The sequence below is a fragment of the Anthonomus grandis genome, chromosome 16 (genome assembly GCF_022605725.1).
Source record: "Anthonomus grandis grandis chromosome 16, icAntGran1.3, whole genome shotgun sequence".
Classification (NCBI taxonomy): domain Eukaryota; kingdom Metazoa; phylum Arthropoda; class Insecta; order Coleoptera; family Curculionidae; genus Anthonomus; species Anthonomus grandis.
Window position 1 is genome coordinate 21,667,047 of NC_065561.1, and position 22,485 is coordinate 21,689,531.

Consider the following 22,485-nt stretch of genomic DNA (forward strand, 5'->3'; position numbering starts at 1 on the left):
CGCCTATATTATATGGTCCATGCTTAGACTCTATCGACAAAGGTCGACTTCAGCGAGTGCAAAAGTCATGCTTGCGTTTAATTTACGGCATTCGTCGTCGAGATCCTGTCAGTTACATGCTACGACAAACCAAATGGCTTTCAATGGAGGATCGTAGAAATTTGCATGCTGCTACTGTATTTCACCAAGTAATAACTTTAAATCGCCCTTAGAATCTATTAAATAAAATACGCTATAGAACTAACGTAGATTCTTTGAATCTCCGGCATAGAGGTCTAATTTCTCCGCCTTTGCATACCACTATGTTTTATCAGCGGTCATTTTCTTATAATATTTATTTAATTTACAATCAGATTCCTGAGGACTTTAAAAATGTATCAACAGGCGTATTTAAACATCGTAAATACAAAAAATATTTATTACGGTAGAATGGGTATATCTGGCGACCGTCGCATTTATTAAATGAGCTGTTAAGCGGAACAGTGGTCTAACTTTCATAAAGTAGAAATTTAGAAAATTAATATTTTGCATCTGGATGAATTAAAAAATCACAGTAACATATTCTTTACTTTTTTGTAGATATTTATAATAACCCTGTACTAAAATTTCATACGGTAAACATTTTTACTGATTGCGCCCATTAATTACATTTTTGCCACCCAATGTCATTCTTCCAGTAAGTTTTTTTTCAAAAACATGGCAGAAAAGTGATATAACTTGGAGAGTTATATCACTTTTCCTTGTAAAAGTTAACCAAATTTCACAAAACTGATGAACCAAAGAAAAATAATAGCTAAAGTATGTTTACTATGATATCTATTACTGATAAAAGTGTTCAAAAAATATAGAGCTTGAAGAGCAACACATTACTACTACTTACTTACTTACTACTTCTACTTACTTATTACTACTACTACTTACTTACTATTACTACTTACTGCATAGCGGCCGGGCTGTTGTCGTTCTTAACCTCTTAATATCTCTGCCATTTTGGAAGAGGAAATCGGCACACAAGGTACGTCATTAGATGGCCTTAGGCCGATTCCTCTTCTTGGATTTTTACATTAGGTATTTAACGTTATTTTTCTTCTCTCATGAAATAGGGTTGTTATCTATTTTTATTTGTACCTATTTTTCCTATGTAACAATAACACTTTTGCATATAACTTTATGTAATATATTTGAATTTGAGAAATTTGAATTTGACTTTTACATACTAAACTTACATCAAGGAGAGTAAGAACAAGTTATTAAACAAATTAATCTTCATCAGAATCGGATAATGGACCACTGTCAACAGCATCTTCTTTTGTCAGTAAGTCCAGGAAGAACTGATGCTGAATCGGGGGAATCCACTGAAGAAGTTCTATCATATCTTTTTTCTTAGCTACAGTAACTGATCTACACACTACGTACCATAACACTAAAAAAACCTGACTAAACAAGAAAAAGCGAGTTTAATAGGACCTGGCGCGACATCGGAACAGCGTGGTGCCTTGACTTATACCACTATTCCAGCGAACGAATCCATTATGTTGAGAGGAATAACGTTAGGAAGCTCTTATCTTAGCTAAGTTAAAATTTTGACTTATACCAGTTTTCGACTGAATATATTAGACTAGTAGAAACATAATTAATGGTATAACTCAAAAATTAAAAAATACTGACATATACCACTTTTCCTCTTAGCGGCTCAAATATGTATTGGGTATATTAAAGTTTATTGGTTGTTGGGACTTGTTAGGGGATACCTAGTAATTTATTTTAGATGCAACAAAAGAAACAAAAAAGAAATTATAACTTATTTCATGAGGGAGGTTAAACACGAATCTTTTTTAAATTGCCTTTAGCTTCCTTTTTGCCCATATTATGGTTAAGATTTTTTTTTAATTTTATAGCATATGATATATTATTATTATATTTATTATATTTAATTATGATTATTATTATTATTATTATTTTCATAAAAAAAGCATTTTTTTCTTTGGTAATTATTTTCTGCAAAAAAAAACATTTTCTATTAAACCTACCCTTGCCCCCCCACCCACCCCACACTATTTACCAGTAAAAAATTGTTTTAAAAAAATCATTGTTTTTCAAAATAATACGCATTGATAACACCTGCTTTTGCCATTGATATCTAATATACTAACCCAGTTTGTTTATTTATATTTGATATAATAATACATATGTATGTTAATAAATATTTAATACAAAAATAGTGCTATTAGATTGGATATTATAAATGAAAAACGGTGATTTTTCAAAAGAATTTCTTACTGGGAAACTGTTTGGGGTGGGTGGAGGGGTAAGGATGTTTAGATGAAAAACAAAGTTTTTGCAGTATAATATTTAATTTAATAATACTGTTTATTTAAATTTGATAAATTTTTTATATATAAATATTAAATATAAAAACAGTGTTATTACATTAAATAATATGGATGAAAAGCAGTGATTTTTTAAAAGAATTTTTATCAAATATTTGAGGTGTAGCGATCGAGTTTAAAAACTAGATATGTAAATCTCGTATCCATTTCTTTAAATGCCCAAAAATTTTCCCCTTTATAATTAGAATCGTATATGATAAACGTATATTCTGCAGTTTAATAAATATGCCTTGACCATATACGGTTAATAAATACACCAATAGTTTTAATTTAAAAACAGTATTTTTGACCTAGATAATAAAAAGTTGTCTAGAACCTCAAAAAACTGAAAAGTTTTCAAAATTTAATGACTTATCTTAAAAAAAACTGAATTTCCACTTATTAAAGTTTAGATACAAAAACGATAGATTTTTTAATTACTTATAATTTTCATAAAAAACAATTTTTTTTTGGCAATTATTTTCTGCAAAAAAAACGTTTTTTAATAACCATACCCTTGCCCCCCCACCCACCACACACTACTTACCAGTAAGAATTTTTTTCAAAAATCATTTTTTTTCAACATAATACTCATGAATAACAGCTGCTTTTTGCCATTAATATCTAATCTACTAACACAGTTTGTTTATTTAAATTTTATATAATTATAAATGTGTATATTGATAAATATTTTAATAAAAAACAGTGCTATTAGATTGGATATTACAGAAAATTGCTTTTATTTCCGATACCGAACTACTTCGATATAGGAACATAATACCTCTTTAGACAGGGATTTTAATTTCCTTTTAGAATATGTCATAATATACAGGGTGTTCTATTTAAAAAAATTCACTTTTTACCATTTTTGTATCTAGCGGTAAAATCACTAATTTTGAGCAACCCTGTATAACGTAGAACAAATTTTCATAGTGAAAAATAATGTACAATACTTCCATAAATTACGTTTATAATTTCAAGGTTCTGCGCATTCCAGTGCCGTATAGTAATCCAAATTTATTTGGATCTATGTTTTCGTCAAAAAATAAAGAAAATAATTAATTTCTCGAAAACCACTAAAGATAGGTATAGAAACACCTTATACAGAACCAATCATAAAGTGATAGCGGATCGTAAAATAAAAAAATATACAGGGTATTCCATTTAAAATAACAAAGTTGCTACTACTTTTTGGTATAAGCGGCAACGTTAAAAATATTTTTAATCGTTAGATCATCAGCTAAAACCCATGTTGCCAAATTTTCAAAAAAATATTTTCCGTTCTCCTTAAACGTCTAAGGTACCATCAACCATCAATCACCCTGTATATATATTCTATAGCTTAATAAATATACCTTGATCATATACCGTTAATAAATGCACCAACAATTTTAATTTGAAAACTGTATTTTTAAAACTAGATAATAGGAAGTTGTTTAGAACCTAAAAAACTAAATTTCCACTTATTGATTTTTGATAATAATAAACTATAGATTTTTTTATTACCTAGAATTTTCTGAAAAGGCATTTTTTTCTTAGGCAATTATTTTCTGCAAAAAAACACATTTTCTATTAAACCTACCCTTGCCCCCCCCACCCACCCCACACTACTTACCAGTAAAAAATTGTATGCAAAAATCATTGTTTTCCAAAATAATACGCATGATTAACAGCTGGTTTTGCCATTAGTATCTAAAATACTAACACAGTTTGTTTATTTATATTTGATATAATTATATATGTGTATATTGATAAATATTTAATACAAAATCAGGGCTATTAGAGTGGATATTATGAACAAAAAACAGTGATTTTTCAAAACAATTTTTCAAGTAAAAATATCCTATAATACCTTCAAAAATGTGCAAAAATAAAATTACTCCTCTTATGACCTACATAGTCAAACGCCTCTCTGATATCCCAAGATATCACATCAGGGCATCACCCATCAATTACTTCAGGAAATCAAACAACACTCAACAGAACCCGATTTATCGATTCTACGTCACAATAACCCTCGTTTAGCACCTTTAGTGACGAAACGAAAATCAAATATTTTTTCCAAAGACACATTGCGACCTCTAACTGATCCGGTACACAACCTTTTAATCAGATTTTTCAATAATAATTAGTGTGGTACAAAAACGGTTTTTCTAATCGCTCTAACTGCTTATGTAAGCCGATGACATCACAAGGTTTATGGTACTGGTAGGTGCCAAGCTTGATCCTCTCCACGTAATAACAGGATCTTATTTATCGTGTTTGTTTTTTCAGGTTGTTACCGATGGCCCAGCATATCTTATCGGCAGTGGAAACCGACATCAGTTCTATCAAAGATAAATGCCAGGAGCACCAGGAGAGGGATATATCAGTCGTATTGGATGATCGGGAGCTTTGGGTGCGATTTCAGTGTTTCACCAATGAAATGATCGTCACTAAAAGTGGAAGGTACGTACACATTTTTCACCACAATCCTCAATTTTCTAAGAGTAAATATTATCACAAGGATAAGCACTCGTTTGCACTGATCATGTTGGTATTGGATCAAAGATCTGACTTGTAATACTACAACTTTCCTCTTATGCTCACTTTATTAATTTCTCAGATAAACCTCTAAAGATACATTTTTTTCAAAGTCCTAATGATGCCAATGGAACTGCTGCCGTATTCTGTGACTTACCGTAGGCTTTTGATAATGTCTTTGAAGAGCCCCCTTGAGACCTAAAAGCTTTATTCCTTCTAATTCTTTTACTAGGGCTTAAATTTCTTCTTTGCTATAGGAAAACTACTATAGTCCTTCCACTAATATGACTCAATAATTCTAAGGAGGTTATAGACTTAGACTCCAAACCTCATTGGTTGATTATAGAAGAAAATTTTAATGTGTCTTAGTTACTGCTAAGCTAAGAGCATTCTGTACATTGATGCGGCACTTGAAATTCTGAAATGAATATATTACTGGGTATAGCTAATAGATTTCTCCTATAGAGTCCATAAAATGAGAGAATATGCCGGTGACGTCAGACTTCGCGCATCTAAGCTGGCTATCGTTAAGCGTAGAAGCGTAAAATTCTAGCAGATGTGAAAGAGAGAGATGAGAGCATGTTTTCACGGTCAAGTAAACCTAATCAGGGAAATATGGGGCCTCCCCTTTATTGATTTTTTGGTTTAAATTTAAGTTTGTGCGCATTTTACGTCACCGGCATATTCTCTCATTTTATGGACTCTAGTAGAGTAGTGGAGGAAATGGGAAAGAATGAATGAACAAACAGTCACAGTGAGTACAGCAATGGTAGAGAGCGAGAAGGGAAATAAGAAGGACATAAGTAAAAGAAGGAGAATAACAATGAAGCAAGTTGGAATGTCAAGGAATCAATGGAAAAAGATAGTGATAGGAAAGTCTTTTTGTTATACATAGAAGGACCAATTGGGTTTGAGAAGCAAAGGATTACTGATGCTAACTATTATATTGTAACCTGGCTTCCACTGAAATAAATTCCCAACTTCAACGGACTTTTTCTCATTTAAAACCGATTTTCTCCGAAACTGCTCAAAATTTCTTAATGAAATAAATTGCGTTGGATTCAGAATTAAATTCTCTAAAAATGCTATTATTGGTCCAAAAGTCTTCCATTAAAGGTTTCCAAGATATCCAGACATAAACCAGGTGATGAACCCTGATATCTCACACTTTCAATGGACGTTTGTTATTTAAAATCGTTTTTTTCCAGAAGTACTCAAAATATATTAATGAAATAAATTGCGCTGGATTCAAAATTAAATTTCCTAAAAATATTATTTATAGTCCAAAAGTTTCCCACTGAAAGTTTCCAAGATATCCAGACATAAACCATGTGATTAACCCTGATACCTTACACCTTCAACGGACTTTTGTCATTTAAAATCAGTTTTCTCCCAAACTACTTAAAATATCTTAATAAAATAAATTGCGTTAGATTAAGAATTAAATTCCTTAAAAATGTTGCTTTTAGTCCAAAAGTCTTCCATTAAAAGTTTCCAAGATATCGAGACATAAAGCAAATGGTAAACCCTAATATCTCATACCTTCAATGGACTCCTGGTCATTTAAAACCGATTATCTCCAGAACTACTTTAAATATCTTAATGAGATAAATTGCGTTGGATTCAAAATTAAATTGTCTAAAAATATTGTTCTTGGTCCAAAAGTCTTCCATTAAGAGTTTCCAAGATATCCAGACATAAATCAAGTGGGAACCCTAATATCTTATACCTTCAACGGACTTTTGGTTCTTTAAAACCGATTTTCTCCAGAACTACCCCAAATGTGTTAATGAAGTAAATTGCGTTGGATTCAGAATTAAATTATCTAAAAATATTGTTTTTAGTTCAAAAGTCTTCCATTAAAAGTTTTCAAGATATCCAGACATAAAGCAAGTGGTAAACCCTAATATATCATACCTTCAACGGACTTTTGGTTCTTTAAAATCGATTTTCTCTAAAACTGCTTAAAATATCTTAATGAAATAAATTGCGTTGGATTCAGAATTGAATTGTCTAAAAATGCTGTTCTTGGTCCAAAAGTCTTCCATCAAAAGTTTCCAAGATATCCAGACATAAACCAAGTGGTAAACCCTAAAATCTCATACCTTCAACGGACTTTTGGTTCCTTAAAACCGATTTTCTCCAGAACTACTTAAAATATGTTAATGAAATAAATTGCGTTGGATTGAGAGTTAAATTCCTTAAAAATGTTGCCTTTAGTCCAAAAGTCTTCCATTAAAAGTTTCCAAGATATCCAGACATAAACCAAGTGATTAACCCTAATACCACACACCTTCAACGGACTTTTGGTTCTTTAAAACCGATTTTCTCCAGAACTACTTAAAATATCTTAATGAAATAAATTGCGTTGGATTCAAAATTAAATTGTCTAAAAATATTGTTCTTAGTCCAAAAGTCTTCCATCAAAAGTTTCGAAGATATCCAGACATAAAGCAAGTGGTAAACCCTAAAATCTCATACCTTCAATGGACTTTTGGTCATTTAAAACCGATTATCTCCAGAACTACCCTGAATATCTTAATGAGGTAAATTGCGTTGGATTCCAAATTAAATTGTCTAAAAATGTTGTTCTTGGTCCAAAAGTCTTCCATTAAGAGTTTCCAAGATATCCAGACATAAATCAAGTGGGAACCCTAATATCTTATACCTTCAACGGACTTTTGGTTCTTTAAAACCGATTTTCTCCAGAACTACTCAAAATATCTTAATAAAATAAATTGCGCTGGATTCAGAATTAAATTTCCTAAAAATATTATTAATGGTCCAAAAGTCTTCCATTAGGAGTTTCCAAGATATCCAGACATAAACCAAGTGGTGAACCCTAATATCTTATACCTTCAACGGACTTTTGGTTCTTTAAAACCGATTTTCTCCAGAACTACTTAAAATATCTTAATGAAATAAATTGCGCTAAATTGAGAATTAAATTCCTTAAAAATGTTGCTTTTAGTTCAAAAGTCTTCCATTAAAAGTTTCCAAGATATCCAGACATAAGCAAAGTGGTGAACCCTAAAATCTTCTAACTTTAATTGACTTATTGTGATTTAAAACTAAATTTCTCTAGAACTACTTAAGATATCCTAATGGAATAAATTGCGTTGAATTCAGAATTAAATTGTCTAAAAATTTTGTTTTTAGTCCAAAAGTCTTCCACTGAAAGTTTCCAAGATATCCAGACATCAAACAAGCGATGAACCCTGATACTTCACATCTTCAACGGACTTTTGTCATTTAAAATCTGTTTTCTCCAAAATTACTCAAAATATCTTAATAAAATAAATTGCGCTAGATTCAGAATTAAATTTCCTAAAAATATTATTAATACTCCAAAAGTCTTCCATTAAGAGTTTCCAAGATATCCAGACATAAACCAAGTGCTGAACCCTAAAATCTCATACCTTCAACGGACTTTTGGTCATTTAAAATATGTTTACTATAGAACTACGCAAAATATCTTTATGAAATAAATTACATTAAAAAAGCAAGCAGTAATTGTAAAAATAAATTCAGTTCTACTTTTATAATTATTTATCGCCTTCTTCCTCTTCTTCTACTCCTTCTTCTTCTCCTTCTTATTGTCCTTCTTCTTTTTCGTCTTCTTTTATTCCATTTCTAAAATTTATTTCCTTCCTTCTCTTTCATTTACAAACTCCCAGCTAGGAAAGTTACCATGTACCTGCTAAGCTAGGAGCATTCCATACATTGATATGGCACCTGGAATATTGCACTGAATATATTGTATACACAGAAGAGTTACATTTCAAAGCTTAATTACTGACCATACAAAAAAATTCTAATGTGTCTTAGCATTTTCTGAGCTAGGAGCATTCCGTACATTAAAACGGCACCTGGCATACTAGAATGGATATTATATACAAAAAAGAGACTTTAGAACTATAGTATTCTTAGACATATAATATTGAAACTCTAGGCTGTGAATTTTATTTGATTTCATTCATTGCTCCCCAATTTTCATATTTATTTTTCTGTATTGATCCAAGGCGGTTCCTAATAGCCATACTAATTAAAAATTGATATTCCGCCATAAATTAATGATCCTAGTATTCTTAACATTACACATTTATTAGCACGCAACTAATAACTAACATAGTAACTACGTGTTAATTTCGGTGTTAATCAGTGACATCCACTAAAAAAAAAAAAAAAAGTAAGAGTTAATTGTCCGTAATGCGATACCGGTGGCGGAAAAGGCTAACAGACGGTGTTAATAGTGATGTACTTTGTATACTGATTTTATTCACAGAGATCAATTCAATTATCTTGAAATTATTTATTTAATACGTCAATTAGATTGAAGTAGAGTAGAGTGTAGATTATCCTGGGGTAGTTGACTCTGTCAAAGACCTTGAGGAAGTATGGAAACCACTGGCGCAAGCAGTAAATTGTTCCTCGAATTCAAAGGACCCGAAACAACAGAAAATTGTTATGGCACCTTCGGTGGGTCAATATTGATATTGTTACAGACCGGCCGGGTCGAAAAAGCTTTCAACTCGACCCAAACTTAATTCGACTAAAAATGGTTCTTAAGTACATACATAAAAAAGTCCCCGTTTATTGTTTCTGTAAACAGTTAATGAAAACCGCCATTTTTTTCCGATAAGACACTCTTATGGCACATTTGTATACCAGTCTGGTCAACGAAGACCTCGCGTGCGGGTTTCTTTGACGCACCCTTTGAATCGCTTACCTCAGTTTTATATTTTCTCCAGAACTACTTAAAATATCTTAATGAAATAAATTGCGTTGGATTAAGAATTAAATTTCCTAAAAATGTTGTTTCAAGTAGAAAAGTCTCACACTGAAAGTTTCCAAGATATCCAGGCATAAACCAAGTGATGAACCCTGATACCTCACGACTTTTGTCAGGGGCGGGTCAACGGACTTTTGTCATTTAAAATCGGTTTTCTTTAGAACTACTTAAAATATCTTAATGAAATAAATTGCGTTAAATTTAGAAATAAATTCTCTAAAAATATTGTTTTTGGTCCAAAAGTCTTCTATTGAAAGTTTCCAAGATATTTAGACATAAACCAAGTGATGTACCCTGATACTTCACGCCTTCAACGGACTTTTATCATTTAAAATCGATTTTCTCCAGAACTACTCATAGTATCTTAATGAAATAAATTGCATTGGATTTAGTATTAAATTCTCTAAAAACATTGCTTTTAGTCCAAAAGTCTCTCATTGAAAGTTTCCAAGATATCCAAACATAAACCAAGTGATGAACCCTGATATCTGACGCCTTCAACGGACTTTTGTCATTTAAAATCGGTTTTCTTTAAAACTACTTAAAATATCTTAATAAAATAAATTGCGTTAGATTCAGAATTAAATTTTCTAAAAATGTTGTTTTAAGTATAAAAGTGTAGCACTGAAAGTTTCCAAGATATCCAGACCTCAACCAAGTAGTGAACCCTAATATCTCATAACTTCATGGGACTTTTGGTCATTTAAAACCGGTTTTCTCCAGAAATACTTAAAATATCTTAATGAAATAATTTGCGTTAAACTCAGAAATTAATTCTCTAAACATGTTGTTTTTGGTCCAAAAGTCTTCCATTGAAAGTTTCCAAGATATCCAGACATAAACCAAGTGATGAACCCTGATACCTTACATCTTCAATGGACTTTTATCATTTAAAATCGGTTTTCTCCAGAACTACTCAAAGTATCTTAATGAAATAAATTGCGTTGGATTTAGTATTAAATTCTCTAAATATGTTGCTTTTAGTCTAAAAGTCTCTCATCGAAAGTTTCCAAGATATCCAAACATAAACCAAAGAGTGAACCCTAAAATCTCATACCTTCAACGAACTTTTTGACGTTCAAAACCGGTTTTCTCCAGAAATACTTAAAATATCTTAATGAAATAAATTGCGTTGGATTCAGAATAAAATTCTTTAAAAACATTGCTTTTAGTCTAAAAGTCTCGCGTTGAAAGTTTCCAAGATATCCAGACCTCAACCAAGTAGTGAACCCTAATATCTCATATCTTCAATGGACTTTTGGTCATTTAAAACCGGTTTTCTCCAGAAATACTTGAAATATCTTAATGAAATAAATTGCGTTAAACTCAGAAATAAATTCTCTAAAAATGTTGTTTTTGGTCCAAAAGTCTCTCATTGAATGTTTCCAAGATATCCAAATATAAACCAAGTGATGAACCCTGATACCTCATACCTTCAACGGACTTTTGTCATTTAAAATCGGTTTTCTCCAGAACTACTCATAGTATCTTAATGAAATAAATTGCGTTGGATTCAGAATTAAATTTTCTAAAAATGTTGTTACAAGTATAAAAGTCTCGCACTGAAAATTTCCAAGATATCCAGACCTCAACCAAGTAGTGAAGCCTAATATCTCATAACTTCATGGGACTTTTGGTCATTTAAAACCGGTTTTCTCCAGAAATACTTAAAATATCTTAATGAAATAAATTGCGTTAAACTCAGAAATTAATTCTCTAAAAATGTTGTTTTTGGTCCAAAAGTTTTCCATTGAAAGTTTCCAAGATATTTAGACATAAACCAAGTGATGTACCCTGATACCTCACGCCTTCAATGGACTTTTGTCATTTAAAATCGATTTTCTCCAGAACTACTCATAGTATCTTAATGAAATGAATTGCGTTAGATTAAGAATTAAATTTTCTAAAAATGTTGTTACAAGTATAAAAGTCTCGCCCTCAAAGTTTCCAAGATATCCAGGCATTAACCAAATGATGTACCCTGATACCTCATACCTTCAAAGGACTTTTGTCATTTAAAATCGGTTTTCTCCAGAACTACTCAAAGTATCTTAATAAAATAAACTGCGTTAAATTCAGAATTAAATTTTCTAAAATTATTTTTAATAGCCTAAAGGTCTCCCTTTAAAAGTTTCCAAGATATCCAGACATTATTTATACCGATCTAGTCAACGAAGGCCTCGCGTGCAAGTTTCTTTGACGCACCCTTTAAATCACTTACCTCAATTTTATGTCAATTTTAAGTGAATCATGTGAAGGCACTTTATTACTACTACTTAATAACTGTTTTCCCTTTTTTTTTTCTCAGGCGTATGTTTCCCGTTGTGAAAGTATCGGCCAACGGTTTGGACCCCAAGGCGATGTACACGGTCCTATTGGAGTTCGTTCAAATTGACCCTCACAGGTGGAAGTACGTGAACGGAGAATGGGTGCCGGGGGGTAAGGCCGAGGTACCACCCTCGAATCCGGTTTACGTGCACCCGGAGAGTCCGAATTTTGGGGCGCACTGGATGAAGGAACCCATCTCCTTCGCCAAGGTTAAGCTTACCAACAAGACGAATGGTAAGTGAACTGAAAAAAAAATATGCTATTTTATACAGGGTGTACTTTTTTACGCGCCATATGAAAAAATTAAGTTGATGATGGTTTCTTAGAAACGAAACGTCGTACGAAAAATCTCGCGGTGTTAGTTTTTAGAGCTTAAAAAGTGAGCATGAGACAGTGTCTTTTGTTTTTCTATATCTCTGATTGATTGATTTTCTTAAAAATCAATTTTTGTCAGGGTATTATTTTCTGCAAAAAAAACGTTTTTTATTAACCTTACCTTTACCCCCCCACCCACCCCACACAACTTACCAGTAAGAAATTCTTTTGAAAAATCATCATATTTCGACGATAATATCTATGAAAAATCACTGTTTTTCGTCCGTATTATACAATCTAATAACCTTGTTTTTTCATTGAAAATTAAATATTTATATATAAAAATATTAAATAAACAATGCCATTAAATTAAATATTTATTCTATATTTTGTGCAAAAACATTATTTTTTATTAATACAACCCTTAGCCCCCCACCCACCCTACACAATTTACCAGTAAGAAATTCTTTCGAAAAATCATTGTTTTCCTAAATAATACGCACGAATAACAGCTGATTTCATTGTTAATATCTAATCTAATAACACAGTTTGTTTATTCAAATTTGATATAATTATAAATATGTATAATAATAATTATTTAATACAAAAATAGTGCTATTAGATTGGATATTATGGACACAAAAAGGGTGATTTTTTATAAGAATTTGTTACTGGTAAGTCGTGTGGGGTGGGTGGGGGGCTAAGGGTTGTATTAATAAAAAATAATGTTTTTGCACAAAATATAGATTAAATATTTAATTTGAGAGCACTGTTAATTTAAATCTGATATTTATATTATATATAAATATTTAATATAAAAACAACGTTATTAGATTGGATAACAAGAACAAAAACGGTGATTTTTCAAAAGAATTTTAACAATTAATTGAAGTGTAGTAATCGTGAAGTGTAGTGTAGTAATTAAAAACCTTAAGGTTGTGAGAAAAGTATGGATACCAAAACTATAGATTTTTTATTACATATATTTTTTTTAAACATCATTTTTTTCTCAATTAATTATTTTCTGCAAAAAAACTGTTTTTCATTAGCCTTACCCTTGCCCCCCCACCCACCCCACACGACTTACCAGTAAGAAATTTATTTGAAACATAATTGTTTTTCCCAAATAATACGCATGAACATCAGCTGGTTTCATCATTAATATCTAATCTAATAACACAGTTTGTTTATTTAAATTTTATATAATTATAAATATGTATAATAATAAATATTTAATACAAAAACAGTGCTATTAGATTGGATATTATGGACACAAAAAGGGTGATTTTTTACAACAATTTCTTACTGGTAAGTCATGTGGGGTGGGTGGGGGGCTAAGGGTTGTATTAATAAAAAATAATGTTTTTGCACAAAATATAGATTAAATATTTAATTTGATAGCACTGTTAATTTAAATCTGATATTTATATTATATATAAATATTTAATATAAAAACAACGTTATTAGATTGGATAACAAGAACAAAAACGGTGATTTTTCAAAAAATTTCATCAAATATTTAAAGTGTAGTAATCGAATTTAAACACTAAATATGTAAATCCCATGTCAATTTTTTTAAATGCTGACATCTTCTCCCTTTTGTAAACAGAATCATATATGATATACGTGTATTCTACAGTTTAATAAATATAACTTGACCGTAAACGTTATTTGCAATAAAAAATAGCACAATTATTTCAATTTTCATAGCGATACGCTTTGTTTTTGATAAAATAGGGTTTTTCACATATTACTCGAAAACCTAAGGGTTATGTGAGGTAGATGCAATAAGTATACATTTTTTATCACCTATATTTTTCTTAAACACACGTAACTACAATAAAACCTTACACTAAAACAAAATCAAATATTAAAAATTAGATAAAATTACCTTATAGCTAGGTGACCTGCTAAGTACTGACAAATATAATTTAAATATGAGAATACCCACATATTTTGTAATAAAAAACAATAACACGGCACAAAAATTCAACAAAAAATATAAAAAAATAATAAAAATATAATAAAATTATCAAATCCTACACCTGTCACCTTTTTTCCCTTTTTTATATTTTTTGTTGAATTTTTGTGCCGTGTTATTATTTTTTATTACAAAATATGTGGATATTCTCATATTTAAATTATATTTGTCAGTACTTAGCAGGTCACATAGCTATAAGGTAATTTTATCTAATTTTTAATATTTGATTTTGTTTTAGTGTAAGGTTTTATTGTAGTTACGTGTGTTTTTTTGTTTATTATAGGTCTGATGGTGCTTCATTAGCGAAACATGTCACCTGAATAATTAAAAAGACATTTTGAGACTGAGACTTATAGTTTTCATTTTTTTCTCTAGTTACGTAAGTCTCTTTGAGATAATGGACGAGTTCTTTCAATTATTTAATGCGAAAAACCCATTTTTCAGAAACTCTATCCTTGCCCCCCCACCCACCCCAAACATTTGCCCAGTAACAAATTCTTTTGAAAAATCATCATATTTCGACGATCATATCTATGAAAAATCACTGTTTTTCGTCCGTATTATACAATCTAATAACCTTGTTTTTTCATTGAAAATTAAATATTTATATAGAAAAATATTAAATAAACAATGCCATTAAATTAAATATTTAATCTATATTTTGTGCAAAAACATTATTTTTTATTAATACAACCCTTAGCCCCCCACCCACCCTACACAATTTACCAGTAAGAAATTCTTTGAAAAATCATTGTTTTCCTAAATAATACGCACGAATAACAGCTGATTTCATTGTTAATATCTAATCTAATAACACAGTTTGTTTATTTAAATTTGATATAATTATAAATATGTATAATAATAAATATTTAATACAAAAACAGTGGTATTAGATTGGATATTATGGACACAAAAAGGGTGATTTTTTACAACAATTTCTTACTGGTAAGTCATGTGGGGTGGGTGGGGGGCTAAGGGTTGTTTTAATAAAAAATAATGTTTTTGCACAAAATATAGATTAAATATTTAATTTGATAGCACTGTTAATTTAAATCTGATATTAATATTATATATAAATATTTAATATAAAAACAACGTTATTAGATTGGATAATAAGGACAAAAACGGTGATTTTTCAAAAAATTTCATCAAATACTTAAAGTGTAGTAATCGAATTTAACACTAAATATGTAAATCCCGTGTAAATTTTTTTAAATGCTGGCATTTTCTCTCTTTTGTAAACAGAATCATATATGATATACGTGTATTCTACAGTTTAATAAATATAACTTGACCATTAACGTTATTTGCAATAAAAAATAGCACAATTACTTTAATTTTCATAGCGATACGCTTTGTTTTTGATAAAATAGAGTTTTTCACATATTACTCGAACCTAAGGGTTATGTGAGGTAGATACAATAAGTATAAATTTTTTATCACCTATATTTTTCTTAAACATAATTTTTTTCTCAGGCAATTATTTAATGCAAAAAACCCGGTTTTCATAAACCCTACCCTTACCCCCCCACCCACCCCAAACATTTGCCCAGTAAGAAATTCTTTTGAAAAATCATTGTTTTCCTAAATAATACGCACGAATAACAGCTGATTTCATTGTTAATATCTAATCTAATAACACAGTTTGTTTATTTAAATTTGATATAATTATAAATATGTATAATAATAAATATTTAATACAAAAATAGTTCTATTAGATTGGATATTATGGACACAAAAAGGGTGATTTTTTAAAAGAATTTCTTACTGGTAAGTCGTGTGGGGTGGGTGGGGGGCTAAGAGTTGTATTAATAAAAAATAATGTTTTTGCACAAAATATAGATTAAATATTTAATTTGAGAGCACTGTTAATTTAAATCTGATATAATATTATATATAAATATTTAATATAAAAACGACGTTATTAGATTGGATAACAAGAACAAAAACGGTGATTTTTCAAAAAATTTCATCAAATATTTAAACTGTAGTAATCGAATTTAAACACTAAATATGTAAATCCTGTATCAATTTTTTTAAATGCCGACATTTTCTCCCTTTTGTAAATAGAATCATATATGATATACGTATATTCTACAGTTTAATAAATATAACTTGACCATAAACGTTATTTGCAATAAAAAATAGCACAATTACTTCAATTTTCATAGCGATACGCCTTGTTTTTGATAAAATAGAGTTTTTCACATATTACTCGAACCTAAGGGTTATGTGAGGTAGATGCAATAAGTATACATTTTTTATCACCTATATATTTCTAAAACATAATTTTTTTCTCAAGCAATTATTTAATGCAAAAAACCCGGTTTTCATAAACCCTACCCTTACCCCTCCACCCACCCCAAATATTTGCCCAGTAAGAAATTCTTTTCAAAAATCATCATATTTCGACAATAATATCTATGAAAAATCACTGTTTTTCATTCGTATTATACAATCTAATAACCTTGTTTTTTCATTGAAAATTAAATATTTATATATAAAAATATTAAATAAACAATGCCATTAAATTAAATATTTAATCTATATTTTGTGCAAAAACTTTATTTTTTATTAATACAACCCTTAGCCCCCCACCCACCCTACACAATTTACCAGTAAGAAATTCTTTTGAAAAATCATTGTTTTCCTAAATAATACGCACGAATAACAGCTGATTTCATTGTTAATATCTAATCTAATAACACAGTTTGTTTATTCAAATTTGATATAATTATAAATATGTATAATAATAAATATTTAATACAAAAATAGTTCTATTAGATTGGATATTATGGACACAAAAAGAGTGATTTTTTAAAAGAATTTGTTACTGGTAAGTCGTGTGGGGTGGGTGGGGGGCTAAGGGTTGTATTAATGAAAAATAAAGTTTTTGCACAAAATATAGATTAAATATTTAATTTGATAGCACTCTTTATTTAAATTTGATATAATTTTATATATAAATTTGTTGATTGATAAGTTTTAATTTAGAAACTGAATTTTTGAATCTAGATAATAAAAAGTTGTCTAAATCAAAAAAAAACTGAATTTTTTTAAAGCATCTTAAAAAAACTAAATATTCACTTATTTGCATTAAAAAATTGTTCAACTACTTCAACTTTTATAGCGATACGCCTTGTTTTTGATAAAGTAGGGTTTTTCACATTTTGCTTAAAAACCTTAAGGTTATGTGAGAAAAGTATGGATACCAAAACCATAGATTTCTTTATCGCCTGTAATTTTCTTAAAAAGCACTTTTTTCTCAGGTAATTATTTTCTGCAAAAAAAATGTTTTTATTATTCCTACCCTTAGCCCCCCACCCACCCTACACAACTTACCAGTAAAAAATTATCTGCAAAAATCATTGTTTTCCAAAATAATACGAATGAATAACAGCTGGTTTCGACGTTAATATCCAATCTAATAACACAGTTACACCGTCATATTCCTATACAGCCACTCCATTTCACGGTATATTCAAATAAATCGTATATTTTCAAAATATAAATTATATACAGGTTTTGTTACGCTTTAGGCGTGACAATAATAGCAACCCTATTTCCCTTCAGGTAAATGCGTGTGGAATCTTACTAAATAATACGCTAATTTCGTTGTTAATATCTTATCTAATAACACATTTTGTATATTTAAATTTCATACAATTATATACCTAAATCTTTAGCATAAAAACAATGTTATTACATTGGATAATATGGGCAAAAAACATTGATTTTTCACAAAAATTTCATCAAAAACTTGAGGTATATTAACCCTAATTCCTGTGCTAACCTATGGGATGCTCTGGCACCTCACAGTAATCTTATTTATTAAACATATATTGTCGTTACAGGAAACGGACAAATAATGCTAAACTCTCTACACAAATACGAACCCAGGGTGCATCTAGTCAAAGTGGGAACCGAAGCGAGAAGGATCATGACGTTCCCGTTTCCCGAGACCCAGTTTATAGCGGTGACTGCGTACCAGAACGAGGAAGTGACATCGTTGAAAATAAAATACAACCCGTTTGCCAAAGCCTTTTTAGATGCTAAAGAAAGGCCGGAGAACGTTTATCAAAGAGGCGACTATTCGCCTACGTACAGTCAGCCACAATGTAACTGTAAGTCAAAGTAACGAATTAGAATCACAAGTTTTAAGTATATTGGATTATAGGGTCAAAGGATTTCACGTGTTTCGCCTATATTAGGCACCATCAGACGTACGGTAAGAAAGAAACAGGAACTTATCAATTAAACCTAATTTACACTAAAATTATACTGTAATGACTTCACATCATAAAAACACGTGTACTCCTTTGACCGTATATTTCAATATTGTCCGGTCTAATATTGTCTGTGTGTGTACACGTTTTAGATGGTTCTTGGTTTATTCCGCACCAACCGATTTACGCAACCCCCGGTCAAATGTCCCCCTGTCAGTACCGATCTAGTCCCAAGTTAATAAGGCAGAAATCCGCCCCGTATTTATTAAACAGGCAAAAGTCTGCCTCGCCCGTTTCACCGCCACCGAATGGTAAGTCAACGTTTGTTAGTTTGTATTCAAAGCGATGTGGAAGAAGAGTTTGCAAATAAAATTGGGTGAGAGTGAATGAGGCTTTGATGGGTTTGTTTAGAAGCATTTTTATGACGTATGAAGTTCTGGATAATAAAGGATTTCGGGGATTTGAGTATTTAGAGGTTTTTCGGAATGATAAACTTCCAAAAAAATAGGAAAAATTGTTTAATTTTTCTTGAAAAGCAATATAGGAGATATGTTCCAACGCTTAAGGTCTGGAAAACAAATTTACAGAAGTGGAAGACATATAGAAATGACTTCAATGACCTGTAGGTTCGACTTGTTTAAAAAATAAAAAGTTGAAACAATGATTTATTCCTGATAACAGAACGAGCATTAATTAGGTGAACGTAAATGCTTGAAATCTTTGGAATATAAAATAGTTACTATTATTGAAAACTTACAATTGGCAATTCCAAAAATCCATGTTTTTTCAAATATATATTTTCCTGGAATTTAAAAAAAATATATTTTTATTAATTTATTTATAATAATTTATTTTTTAGTATTTCCATGCCAATTAAAAAAAAATCTACGATTTAAATTATTGTTAAAGTCTTTGGTCGTTTTTATGTTTTTAAGGCATTATTGTCCATCAAGCCTTTAGCATATTTTTTCTGGTATATTTCCAGGATTTTTCATGCTTTCCAGTGATTGAATAACATAATAAGCCTATTTTCCAGATATTAAATATAATGGTTCATTTTCAATTTTTTATGTTTCGCATGCTTTTGGAGCCATTTTTTCAAATCGTTCATACATTTGGTGTCTTTGGTGTATTATCCAAAGCTAGAAATTTCCAGAAAACTCTTGAAATCTAAAATATAGATAAGTATTTGAATTTTTTAAGAAACAGGTAAATATTGCAATAAGCTTAGAAGGGCTGAACCTGGAAAATATTACAAACTATAGATCCAAATGCTTGAAAGACCCGTAAAAAAATCTTTTTTATTCCAGACTTTTGGAGCCACTTTTGCAAATTGTCCAGGCATTTGGTGTCTTTGGTGTATTATCCAGAAGTGGAAATTTTTATTTTTTTTATGTTCTTGGGGTATTTTCTATCTGTTCCAAGATTTCCAGAGCCTGGACTTTGAAAAATAAGCAAATGGAGTTTGCATGGAAATATCATAAAAACCCTGGAAAACGTCAATGCTACTGCAATGGAAATAATTTTTCATTGCATTCCAAGCATATTTTTTTAAATATATTCCAGAAATATTAAATAATTTTAATATGTCCAGGCATATAAGAAACTTAATTCAAGCAGTACAAATATTAAAAAAAAAATATTTTCCAGGCTTTTGGAGTCATTTTTGCAAGCCCTCCAAGCATTTGGTGTCTTTGGTGTATAATCCAGAAGTAGATTTTTTTATATTTTTTATGTTCTTGGGGTATTTCTATCTCTTCCAAGAATTCCAGAGCCTGGACAATGAAAAATTATTTTGAAAAATAAGAAAATGGAGTTCGCTTGGAAATATCAGAAAAACCCTGGAAAACGTTAAGGCTACTGTAATGGAAGTATTTTTCATTGCATTCCAAGTATATTTTTTTTAATATAATCCGGGAATATTAAATAATTTTAAAATTTCCAGGCATATAAAAATTTAATTGAAGCACTACAAATATTTAAAAAAATTATTTTCCAGGCTTTTGGCATCATTTTTGTGAGTCGTCCAGGCATTTGGTGTCTTTGGTGTGTTTTTCCAGAGATACAAATTTTCATATTTTGCAAGTTTTCCAGGTACTTTTGACTTTTTCAAGAGCATAAAACATGTAAAACTATTTAAAAAATAAGCAAATGGAGTTCGCATGGAAATATCCAAAAAACCCTGGAAAACGTTAATGCTACTATAATGGAAATAATTTTTCATTGCATTCCAAGCATATTTTTCTTAATATATTCCAGGAATATTAAATAATTTTGATATTTCCAGGCATATAAAAAAACTTAATTCAAGCACTACAAATATTAAAAAAAAAAATTTCCAGGCTTTTGGAGTCATTTTTACAAGCCCTCCAGGCATTTGGTGTCTTTGGTGTATAATCCAGAAGTAGAAATTTTTATATTTTTTATGTTCTTGGGGTATTTTCTATCTGTTCCGTGAATTCCAGAGCCTGGACAATGAAAAATTATTTTGAAAAATAAGCAAATGGAGTTCGCATGGAAATATCATAAAAACCCTGGAAAACGTTAATGCTACTGCAATGGAAATAATTTTTCAAGCATATTTTTTTTAATATATTCCAGGAACATTAAATAATTTTGATATTTCCAGGCATATAAGAAACTTAATTTAAGCACTACAAATATTAAAAAAAAATATTTTCCAGGCTTTTGGAGTCATTTTTGCAAGTCTTCCAGGCATTTGGTGTCTTTGGTGTATTTTTCCAGAAATACAAATTTTCATATTTCTCAAGTTTTCGAGATACTTTTGACTCTTCCAGGACTTCAAGAGCATAAAACATGTAAAATTATTTTAAAAAATAACGGACTTCTTATAGCCTAGAAACATGAATAACTATTTTAATATACTGGAAAATATGGACATATAGCAAAAAGCTTTGAAGGCCTAAAGTCTGGAAAACATTAAAAATTATTATATTTAACCTGAAGGTATAAAAAAATTGCCAATGCTTGAACGAAATAAGTAATAACTTGCATGCGTTAAAGGACCTGGAAAACTTGGATCCCCTGGAGGAAGTATTGCTGGAAGATTTTAAAAATAGCTTCCCAGATATGTTTTAGTTTTTTCTAAAATTTTAGTCAATGGAAGTAGTTTTTCACGTATGTTAATATATTCCTGGAATATTAAATAAGTTTTCATATTTCATTAAAAAAAAACTTACTTCAGGTATTAGAAATATTTAAAAAATCTATTTTCCAGGCTTTTGGAGTCATTTTTGCGAGTCTTCCAGGCATTTGGTGTCTTTGGTGTGGTTTTCCAGAGATACAAATTTTCATATTTCGCAAGTTTTCCAGGTACTTTTGACTCTTCCAGGACTTCAAGAGCATAAAACATGTAAAATTATTTAAAAAATAAGCAAATAGAGTTCGCATGGAAATATCATGAAAAACCCTGGAAAACGTTAATGCTAATGCAATGGAAATAATTTTTCATTGCATTCCAAGCCTATTCTTTAAATATATTCCAGAAATATTAATTAATTTTGATATTTCCAGGCATATAAGAAACTTAATTCAACCAGTACAAATATTTAAAAAAAATATTTTCCAGGCTTTTGGAGTCATTTTTGCAAGTCCTTCAGGCATTTGGTGTCTTTGGTGTATTATCCAGAAGTAGAAATTTTTATATTTTTTATATTCTTGGGGTATTTTCTATCTGTTCCAAGAATTCCAGAGCCTGGACAATGAAAAATTATTTTGAAAAATAAGCAAATGGAGTTCGCATGGAAATATCCAAAAAACCCTGGAAAACGTTAATGCTACTGCAATGGAAATAATTTTTCATTGCATTCCAAGTATATTTTTTTAAATATATTCCAGGAGTATTAAATAATTTTAATATGTCCAGGCATATAAGAAGCTTAATTCAGGCACTACAAATATAAGAAAAAAAAATTTCCAGGCTTTTGGAGT

General features: G+C 30.1%; 1 protein-coding gene across 2 annotated transcripts in view; it reads left to right on the top strand.

Moving 5' to 3' along the window:
* LOC126745815 (T-related protein) overlaps nucleotides 1-22,485 on the top strand; it is a 70,893-nt gene that overhangs the window by 42,634 nt on the left and 5,774 nt on the right. For both annotated transcript variants that reach the window (XM_050453829.1, XM_050453828.1), the window contains exons 2-5: nucleotides 4,644-4,817; nucleotides 11,993-12,246; nucleotides 18,163-18,432; nucleotides 18,687-18,845. In XM_050453829.1, coding sequence (XP_050309786.1) covers nucleotides 4,654-4,817; nucleotides 11,993-12,246; nucleotides 18,163-18,432; nucleotides 18,687-18,845 — 847 coding nt within the window. In that variant the 5' untranslated portion in view covers nucleotides 4,644-4,653. The remainder of the gene's footprint in view (nucleotides 1-4,643; nucleotides 4,818-11,992; nucleotides 12,247-18,162; nucleotides 18,433-18,686; nucleotides 18,846-22,485) is intronic.